Source organism: Lutra lutra, chromosome 12, assembly GCF_902655055.1.
Source record: "Lutra lutra chromosome 12, mLutLut1.2, whole genome shotgun sequence".
Lineage (NCBI taxonomy): Eukaryota > Metazoa > Chordata > Mammalia > Carnivora > Mustelidae > Lutra > Lutra lutra.
Window position 1 is genome coordinate 76,798,734 of NC_062289.1, and position 10,778 is coordinate 76,809,511.

Below are 10,778 nucleotides of genomic sequence, written 5' to 3' on the forward strand. Positions count from 1 at the left end.
TTTTAGACTATTTACTTATTTATTTATTTGAGAGAAAAAGAGGGAGAGCAACAAATAAAGGGTAAGACCAGAAAGGAGATGAGAGAAACAGACTTTCTGCGGAGCAAGGAGCCCGACACGGGGCTCAATCCTGGAATCCTGAGATCATGACCTGAGCCGTAGGTAGACACATAACTGACTGAGCCACCCAGGCGCCCCACCTCAGTCCAGTTTGTTAACCTCTCTCGGCTTCAATTTCCCTCATCAGTAGAGCTGCTATTTGTACCTAGTCTAAAGGAAGCTTGCTTGATGCATTAAATGAGATCAAACAAAGCAATTTAGAACAGCATTTAATAAATGGTGGTTGTAAAGATATCTTTATGTCTAAAAAAGGGGGGGGCAAAAAATGCATGATAGTTGCTGTAATTCTAGCTTACTAATTAAATGTTATTAACTAATAAAAATTAAAGGAGAATCCATTCAACGTCCCAGGTATCACCACGTCTCTTCACTCTTGGGGCTTCTGTTATTTGATTTTTAAATGGGGACTCACGGCTAAAGGAACTGTTACTGCCCTTTATAAACCTGAGTTCCTTCAAGGTACGCCAAAGACAAAGCACAAGAATCTATTCATGTCTTGTCTTTCTGTACGGCTGAAAGAAAAATACGCTGCCTCCCATTGGAGTTCAGCACTCTTAGCTGCTCAGAGCTAAGAGTGGGCTCAGAGCAGCCAAGTGGTGGGGTCAGCAGGCTGATGAGGGGGTCGGACCTTCCTTGGCTGAGGGATCACCTCCATGAGGCCAAGGAGCCACCAGACCCAGAGGTAAGATCCCACTGCCTGCCTCAGGATGGCGAGGAAGCCAGGCAAGACTCAGCCTTCCTGGCCCCCTTTCAAGGGCTCATTCCTCCGGACTCCCATGAAATAACCCCTCCCCAGCCTGTGGCTGCTGCACCCCCCAGCCCAGGGCTTACCCACGGAGAGCCAGATCCTACGCCGAGAACATCTGCAAGTTCAGAAGTGCCTGACCAGAAAGGGCAGCATAATGTCCTTCTGCGACTGAGTTCTGTCTTACTCTTAAATGGGTGAGCGAAGCCATATGCCAGGGCCCATCATGAATACTGATGAATGCCCGGGAATGATGGCATAATAGCAGTGGTGTGTGGTACAGGGTACGCTTGCCATCTGATGCCCGAGGACGCTGGAGCCAGAGAGGTTCATGCGTCCGCTAAATGACAGGGCCAGAACTTTAACTCAAGGTGGTCCAGTTCCAAAGCTTGGACCTTTCCCCAGTTCCACATACTCAGGGTATCTCCTAACCCTAAGTAGGTCATCGGTTTCAGCTCTGGAGTAATGCAGAGCAGGGTTCTAGGGCCAGAACCCCATGCTGTACTACCGACAATGTCTGTGACCTTTGGCAACTTACTTGCCATCTCTGTGTGTCAATATCCTTATCTTTAAGGGACAGCCTTTTTTCCACTTCATGTGGTGGCATCAGGACAACGGAACGAGGTCATCTATATAAAATGCCCAGTAAATGCTGCTTAAGAAACAAATAAAAAAAATCTTTATCCCATTAGAATGCCTTTCATTGACCCTTGTTTTCCCTGAGTGGAATGAAGGCTCCTGAATAGTTTCATCAGCTACTGAGTTTTTAATAGGTCTTAAGTATAGGCTTGGCAACTTCGGAGTTGACAAAATGCAGGGAGACTTGGCTCTTGGAAAGACATGCTGGCCAAATTTGATGGCTCAAGGTTCTTAGAATCCTGGGGCTGTCCAACCTTGTCCACTTAGAAAGCAGAATGACACAGGGAGAAGGGACCCGTTCAAAGGCCACAGATGCTTAGGGGCAGAGTTGGGACAGGGCTCCGGTGTTCTCCCTTCCCATCCTGGGGTCTGCAGGCCCATCAGGGTGACAAAAATGCCCTTTCCTACCTGCCAACCAGCAACAGAGGTGACCAGCCTCTCCTGGAGCCCCTCATGAGGTCACTGCAGGGGAGACCCAGCCAGACCGTGCAGGAGACATAACCAAGCCGTAAGCCCTCTGTCACCCTCGTCACATCCAACCATGGTGCTGAAACCCAGGCCCTGCACCAGCAGGAGCTCCCGGAAGCCACACTGCCAGAGCCCTGAGAAAAGCATCCAATGCACGGCATGGCTGTGGCTGCATGATTCATGAGGAGAAACCCTGCCATCTTAAGCCTGGAAACACGATACATGCAAACTGATCTGAGTCAACCCTATAAGCATCAGAGAGCCCAAAAATATCTGCACCCAGTTTTCCTGCATCTATGCGACTGGCAAGCATTTCTGGAACCCCTTTTTGGCTGGCGGGGGAGCTGGGCAGAGTTGGGGGGCTCTAGTTTCTAGCCTGAGTATTGAAAGCTCAGAAAAGAACAAGATGTTTCCTCTCTTGCTTAATGACCTTGTGCCCCCACTCGTCCCCCGCATTTATCACTAGCCTATAGCCTGAGCAGTCTACTACATGGGTGAATTCCTATTCCCCCCACCCCTCATTCAAGATCCTCCCATGGCTGCTATCTCATGTCTGAGGGCCACAAGACCCTGCAGGAGCAGCCTCCTGTTCTCTCCTTGACCTCATCTCCTCCTCCACTCTGTTCACTCCACTCCAGGCTCCTTGGCCTCCTCACCATTCATTTCTCCTGCCTCTGTGCCTTTGCATATGCTGTTCCCTCTGTCAAGAACACCCTTCCTGCAGATGTCAGTAGGGTTCTCTCCTTCCCTTGAGGTCCTTGCTCAAATGTCATTATATCAGAGAGGCCATCCCTGACCACCTCCTCTGGAGAGCCCTTCCCCCTCCTCTCCACTCCCTTTCCAGCTTTATTTTCCTCACAGTACTTGTGGCTTCTAATACAGGCATACTTTGCTTTATTGTGCTTTGCAGACACTACTTTTTTCTTTTTCTTTTTCCTTTTTTTTTTTTTTTTAACAAATTGAAGGTTTGTAGCAATCCTGCATCAAACAAGTCTATATCAGCTCCATTTTCCCAACAACATTTGCTCACTTCCTGTCTCCGTGTCACACTCTGGTAATTCTAACAATATTTCCAAACTTCTCTTTATTATTATATTTATCACAGTGATCTGTGATCAGTGATGATGACTCACTGAAAACTCAGATCATGGTTAGCAATTTTTTAGCAGTAAAATGTTTTTTTGTGGGGGGAAGCCTGTATCTCCTACTTAAAATGTATACAATATGGGGTGCCTGGGTGGCTCAGTCAGGTAAGCATCTGCCTTCTGCTCAGGTTGTGATCCCGGAGTCCCAGGATCGAGTCCCACATGGGGCTCCCTGCTCGGTGGGGAGTCTGCTTCTCTCTCTGCCCCTCACCCCACTCTCCTCCCCTCTCTCTCTCAAATAAATAGATACAATCTTTTTAAAAATGTATATCGGGGTTTCATACATAGCAGAGCAGCTCCCTCGCTGTGATCTCTTGAAAGTCAGCCCTCGACACAAGGGTTTGTAAAAAAAATATATTAAAAAAAAATAAAAAAGTATACAATATATTTAAAGTGTATACAATGTACATAATAAGATAAAAATATAATTTCTATAATAACATAACAGTATTTCTAAGTTAAGATATATACATTGGTTTTTTTGAGACATAATTCTTTTGTACCCTTAATTGACTACAGCATAGTATAAACTTAACTTTTATATGCACTGAAAAACCAAAAAACTCCTTTGACTCGATTGATCACAATATTTGCTTTCTCCTGGTGGCCTGGAATAGAATCCAAAACATCTCCAAGGTGTGCCTGCATATTTTTATTGTTTATCTATCTGTCCCCCAACTGAACCATATGCTTCATGACAGCATGTGAGCAAGGATGCTGCTTTGCTCCTTCTCTACAGTTCCTAGAGCAGTACCTGGTATATAGTTGATGCTCAATAAATATTTGTGGAAGAAAGGAAGAAGTAAAGAAGGAAGGGATGGAAGAAGGGGAGGGGGGGAGAAGAGGTGGGGAGAGAAAGAAAGAGGAAGGAAGGAGAAAGTTTTCTCCCAAGAAGTGGCAAAAGGCTCCCTCCTGGCCCCTGTTATCAGCTGACACTTTCTGAAGTCCAAGTCCAACCAAGACCCTCCCTGCTCCTAAGTCTTCTCTACCACCACACTATCTGATGGAGCAAATGCTGCAGCCTGGCAATTCACAGCCCCAAACAAGCTGCGGCAAATGGACCTGTCCTGCCTCATCTCTTCCCCTACACTCATCTGACCCTAAGCCATGTTTCCCGGGACTCGATGAACCTCTGTGAGGCCACCCTTCAGAGCCAGACAAAGAAGGTTTTGAATCCTGGCTTCTCCACGGGCTGGCTGTGCAACCTTAAAGGGGGCTGCTTAACCTCTCTGTGCCTCCAGCTCTTCCTTTATCAAGCAGATAATTATTCTCCCTCTCAGGGCTGTCGTGGAGCATGAAGGAGGGAACGTTTGGGGATGCACTCAGCACATGGTCTGCACAGAAGTTTCTCAATCACAACCACAGTGCCATTCTGGGCTGGACACATCTTCGTGGTGGGGAGGCTATCCTGGGCACTGCGGGAAGCTGAGCAGCATTCCTGGACTCTCCCCACTAGATGCCAGCAGGACCCCCAGTTTTGACAACCAGAAATGGCTCCAGACATTAGCAAATGTCCCCTGGGGTAGGACTGCCGGATTCAGCAATACATACTTACACTAAAAAAAAAAAAAAAAAAAAAAAAATATTTACTGTGTATGGGGAATTCAAATTTAACTGTATGACCCATATGTTATCTGACAACCCTACCCGGGGGAGGAGGGCAAGTTGTCACGCCTCTTTCATTGAGCACCCCTGGATTAAAATGGAAGCACCACGGGGGTCTTAGTAGAAACATGGGTTGATTCTCTCACTTTCCTCCAATCTTTTAGGATGTGATGCCCTCCTCCCCCATCCCATTACCCCCCAGAGGAGGGCTGGGAGGCACAGCTCCCCAAACTCAGCCACTGTGACAAGGGCTCCCCATGGCAGCTCTCACACCAGACCCAGTTGGCAGAGGTACACGGAGCCTCCTCTCCAGCTCCGTGTACAGACTCGTAACCCCTGTCTCCTCCCAGGGTCTCTCCTCCTGTCCTCCAGCAGCAGCCTTCTCCCTTCCAATTAAGAGGCCTCCCAGGCCCAGCACCAGGCAAGAAAACAAGGCAGTTAGTCACTTTGCTTCCCTTATCAACTCCTCAGTCACGTGGCTGGCTCCTTTACCGGCAGTTGTCATGGCAACGAGAAGCCAGTCCCCACAGCTCTGGGAACCAAAACAAAATTAAGGGGTGGAGGCGGGAGAGGAAAGGAGGGGAGGGTGAAACCAGCAAGGAAGGAGCCAGGATGGAGCTGGTTGGGTTTAACTGGAGGAAATTGTGCCCGTGCCGAGGCCACCCTGTCTCCAGTTTTCCCTTGGCAACATTGGGGAGACAGAGAAAAATTAAGATGCCTGCCCAGAAGCAGCACAGCCTAACGTAGTGGGTGTTTCCACGTGGCTTATCCTGACAGGTGAGTAATCTTCATCCTCATAATGAATAAACTGAAACTCAGGACCCTTGTGAAGGTAAAGACAGATGTTTGTCTAAGACTGTACAACCTACAAGCCATCAAGTTTAGCTCCACCCTCTACCTCCATATAGCTCATGTCCTCCCCACTCCTCTCCTTCTGCTTTTAGGATAGGACCACAGGCCCTGCCCCTCTGCATTTGGCACCAGGCTCCTTTCCCTCTGTACTCCAGCCACTTCCCCAGTCTGTTCGTCCCTCAAGTTCATGGTGCTCCCTCCAGCCACAAAGTCTTTGTATATGCCGTTCCCTCTGCCAGGAAGGGTTTTCCTCTGTGTCTTCCCACCTCCCACCTCCACCTAGAAGGTTTATTCATCCCTCATGTATCTTCTTAAACATCCCTTCCTCCAGAAAGCCTTCCTGGGCCACCTGCATGAGGTTAATCACCCCGTTTTGTGTTCTTGTGGTGCCAAGCGTCTCTACTTCACGCTTTGGTGCAAAGCCTGTCATGATCCCTTGAATTACAGTCAGAATGTCTACTGGGGTCTGTCTACCATACTGGGATGTCAGCCCCAAGAGGGCAAGACTTATCTTGCTTGCTGCTGTAGCCACAGAGCCCAGCCTGATGTCTGGCACACAGACGCTGCCCCAAACACACCAGAATTTAAACCCAGCTCTGGGTGAGCCCAAAGCCCCTTTCTAACCTGCTTCATGGTTACTGGGTCATACTGGCTCCCAGAGTCAGCACTGGACAGAGCTCCCAGCCCCAAGGACTCTACTGGCCTTTGTGGTTTCTGTGGCTCAGCCCAAACTTGCACACCTTATCTAAGGAAACTGATTGTTAAGCCACCTTCCAGAAAGAATGATGGGAGTTGCCTCTGGCAGGCATGTGGCTCCTCTGAACCCAGAAAGATGGGGGGAAAAAGGAAGAGCAGACTTGACTTCCAGATTTCTAGGCAAAGAGCTTCCCTCCACCATTCCACTGGAGACCGGCTCTCTGATACTGGGGAGAGAAGCTCCCCCAAAGACGTTGTTAGAGGAAGGAAAGGAGACAGGAGGTCTGCTTTGGTGGGGCATGGACTTGTTGCTATGCCCTTGGGGGCACCCATGCTGAACAAAGACCTCATAGAAGACCTGAACTTGTCTTCTCTTTACTGGTTCTGTACCTTTGAGACATCACTTACTCTGTCTGAGCCATTTCAGCTCTGTACGATGGAAATCATGCCACCCACATGCTGAGACTCTGGAGCCATGTAGACATGGAAGGGCACATTTGGGATATGGGAGGTAAGAGACTGGCTCTGATGTCAGTCAGACCTGGTGGTTTAAGTCCCTGGCTTTGGACCTTCTTGGTTGTGTTCCCTTGAGCAGCTCATACCTCCTCTCCAGGTTTGGTTTCCTTGGTCCATAAAATGTGAACAATCTCAGTCACCTCATAAAGTTACTATGTACATCGGGTATAGCAGAGTAGCCCCCACTATATGGAAACTCTGATTATAGAAAAACCCAAGAAAAGCAGAATTCAGAATCAGTCACCAACTTGTGACCATAACCCTTGCCTTCTGGCTGCAGGTCATGGACTGCTTGAGGCATTTTACCCAAACTTGCAAGGTTCTATCCCTGACCCCTTCAGGCACCAAGCAGGGTGCCAAGGGATCCCTCTGATCAGGTGATGGCTTCGGCCTTATGCCAGGCAGAGAGTTCATTCCAAGCCCCAAACTTGGCGGATCCCAGGAGAGAGGATGCAAGCTCACAACTCTGGTCACCAGGGGCAAAGTATCCCCCACAGCCTGCTACTATCCCAAAGTAGACTAACATGGGTGGGATCTCTAAGAACAGTGGAACAATGCCTCTTTCTCCAGATGTGGAAACTGAGTCCTTGAGAGGGCAAAGGGACTTGGTCAGGGCACTGAGGGAGCTGCTGGCTGAGCTGGGACCAGGGCCCCAGCTGAGCACTGCCCAGAGGCACCGTCCTCCCCATTGCCATACAGGTGAAAATATCTGGGAAGCACAAATTGACCTAAACTAACTAGGTTTAGTTAAACAATGAACAAACAGGTTCTACAGACACCCTCCCCTGACACAGACATCAGACTATTCTAGGTCTGTGGGTTTTGTTGGAAGGATGGTCTATCCAGACAGAGCTTTCTTCAGGTCCCCACAGTGCCTCTAAGAGGGCTAAACTGAAAAGTTCTGGGCCTTTCTAAGGAATTCACATATCCTATTATGCATCCTTACTCAGAAATCATGGAGTGTACAACCAGCCCAGGAGCTAATTCTTTAAACAACGTGGGACATGCCACACACAGAGACCTATACACAGACATACGCCCATGCTTTCCAAGGAGGGAGGGACAGCAACAGGTCCCAGCATCAAGGTTGTCTTTGATGGCTGTCTACCACCATGTGGGGAGGGCCTTCTTGGTGCTTGGTGCTGACACCAAAGGCTGATACCCTCAACACACACACACACACACACACACACACACAGGCAAAGGAATCAGGCTAGCCCCCGAGGTCTGCAGCCATTCCTGGTCTCAGGCTAAAGACCCAAGATAGGTGATCAGCTCAGCAGTGATGGGGTCCCAGGGTGAGGGATGTGAGGTGACATAAGAAAGGCAAGATACACACACACATAGTTACACATACATGGTCACAGTCTCACACACATACAGAGACTCATGCATCACACAGATACACATCATACTCACAAAAATGGATAAACAGACACATGTACACACAATACGGAGATGCACTTGGATATCTCCAGACGATGCACAGACATTCTCAGATACACACACTCACAGCCACATATCCTCGCCCACACAGGCGTGAGTGTGCTCTACACACACACACACACACACACACACAGTCCAAGCATCTAAATGCTTCCCAGGAACCCATGCTTATAGATTCACCCCTTGCGGGAAGTCAAGTGCTATTAGCTAAAGGCTAGACCTGGCTCCCAGCTGGCCCCAAGGAGAGAGAAGGGGCAGAAGGGCAGCTGAGCCGGGACTGATTCTGCATGTGGGGGGTGGGGGGTGAGGGGTGGGAGGGGTGGGTGAGGGGAACCCACCTGCCATGAGGCCTTGGCACATGCCCACAAACGGAGTAAGCCACTGACTAGGGACTCCCAGGGAGGGAGTCCCCTGGCTCCTGGGGGTGGCTCCAAGGACTGAGAATGGTGGGGAAGGGGAATGGGGGATTGTTATTTTCCCAAAGTGAACCTTTCCCCTTTTCCGAAGTCTGGTCCTCCTTCTGCAGCCCCATCCAGGCCCCGCACCTTCCAATACGTCCAGTCAGGCCCCCCCAGGTGCTTGCCTCCCCTTAGTGAGACCCACCCATCTGCTCTTCCACAAGAAGGGGTCCTACCCAGGCACATCCAGGTGTACCCCACACCTGGGGGGCCCTCCCGCTGCATTCAGACCCCCCCCAATACCGGAGGCTCCCACCCCCAAACTCTGGCCTCCAGTCCCGCAGGAGGTAAATACCTACCCAGGTGAGCCCCACACCGGAGGTGCCGCCCGGTTGCCAGGACCCACCACTCCTTTAGAGACCTTCCCCGGCGTAGGGGTGCGGGGTTGCAGCAGACCCCTCCCTCAAGGCAGCGACCCCCGCCCGCGCCCTGGCACCTACCTCCTTCTTGACAGTGCGCAGCAGCCTCTGTCGCGTGTCCGCTTCTGTGGGACGAGATGGGGGACGGCCGGTCAGCCCAGAGCTGAAGGCGGAGGCCCGGGGCTGTCCTCTCGCCGTCTCCCCCCGCCACCCCTGCGCCCCACGGCCGCTTACCCGGGGGGCCCGAGGCCATGGCCGCGCGCGCTGCGTTCCCAGTCAGGCCAGCGGCGGAGGCTGCTCTCTGGCTCTGCTGCTGCAGCCGCGGCGGGGCGGGGCCCAGCGCCGGGTGACGTCAGGACCCGCCGCGCCGCTGCCCCGCCCCTCCAGTGAGCAGCAGCTGAGCGTCCGGGTTCCTGGCGGGAGGTTCCTCTGGGGCCAGACGCAGGCTCAGGTCCCAGGGCCAGCGCCCCGCCCTCCGCGGAAGCTCCGCCCCCCGCCTCGCGCCCCCCCCCCCCCCCCCCCTGCGCCTGGCGCCCCAAGTCCCTCACAACCTCTATTGGGCAGGGCAGGGAGGCATCCTTTATTGGAGGTCTGCTCTGTGCCAGGCTCCAGGAAGCGGTAGGAGATGGCGGGACTGCTACTGACGCTCTGAGCCTCAGGGGTTTCGCCTTTGAAATGGATATAATTTGATAACATAGGAATGATATGAGACGTAAATGAGAGTAAAGATAAAGCACTTAATGGAGACCTAGGAAAAAAGGCCAGCAACCGTAAAAGATAGCTGTTGTTGTTGTTGTTGTTGTTATTGTTGTTATTATTATTAGGAGTCTTGCAAGATATGGCCAGGCCTTAAGTGGCTCCCTCCCCCACTTGCAGATTATTGGGAAAGATTGTCCCAGGACCCTAATAGGGCACCTGTGAGCCAGGACCTCCAGGGCCAGGCAGGCAATGACCTCTTTGGGACCAGCACTTGTTCCACCAAGTTCCTGACCGCAGCCACCCAGACTGCAACTCGGGTCTACAAACGTTTATTGAGCACCTACCATGTGTCAGGTTATTGTGCTGAGGATACCAAAGTGAGCAACTCAGACAAAAGCCTGCCCTCAAAGGGCTTAGAAGGCAGAAAACAAAATAAATAAGCAGATCATGCGGCATATTGGAAGTTTCTGGAGAAAAATTACATAGGCAAAGGAGACAAGGAGGGCCCACACAGGTGCGATTTGTATTTTGAAGTAGGGTGTTTGAGGGAGGCCTCACTGAGGAGGTGACATCTGAGTAAAGAAGAGAAGGAATAGACTGTGGGGATTTCTGGAGGAAAAGCATTCCAGGCAAAGGGAACAAAAAGTGCAGAGGCTTTGAGGTGGGAGTGTGCCACTGGGTGTGACAAACATCTCAGAGGCCAGTGGGGCTGGAGTGGCGTGAACAAGGAGGATGGTGGAAGACCAAGGTCCTGTTATGGCCTTGAAGTCCACTTTAAAGACTTGCGTCCTGCTTTCAAGAGCCCCCCCACCCCGCCCCGGTTTCAGAATCCCCTCTTTTCCATTTGTCAGTGTCGGAAGTCTTTGGCCATAAGCCAGAGAAGGTGATTTTGGCTAACTTAGTGAAAAGGGGAAAAACTGGAAGGATAATGGGAATACCATTATTAGAAGATGGGTGGGTCTCACTAAGGGGAGGCAAGCACTTGGGGAAATGGGTTGAAAGCAAGGCAGTTCCAGAAAGAGAAATCTTT

The 10,778-nt window shown here is 50.9% G+C and overlaps 1 protein-coding gene across 3 annotated transcripts in view; it reads right to left on the reverse strand.

The window, feature by feature from the left end:
- SGSM1 (small G protein signaling modulator 1) overlaps positions 1-9,381 on the reverse strand; it is a 95,064-nt gene extending 85,683 nt beyond the window's left edge. For all 3 annotated transcript variants that reach the window (XM_047697827.1, XM_047697826.1, XM_047697823.1), the window contains exons 1-2: positions 9,284-9,381; positions 9,131-9,174 (exon numbers count right to left, since the gene is read on the reverse strand). In XM_047697827.1, the coding sequence (XP_047553783.1) occupies positions 9,131-9,174; positions 9,284-9,302 (63 nt within the window). In that variant the 5' untranslated portion in view covers positions 9,303-9,381. The remainder of the gene's footprint in view (positions 1-9,130; positions 9,175-9,283) is intronic.
- Positions 9,382-10,778: the final 1,397 nt, after the last annotated feature.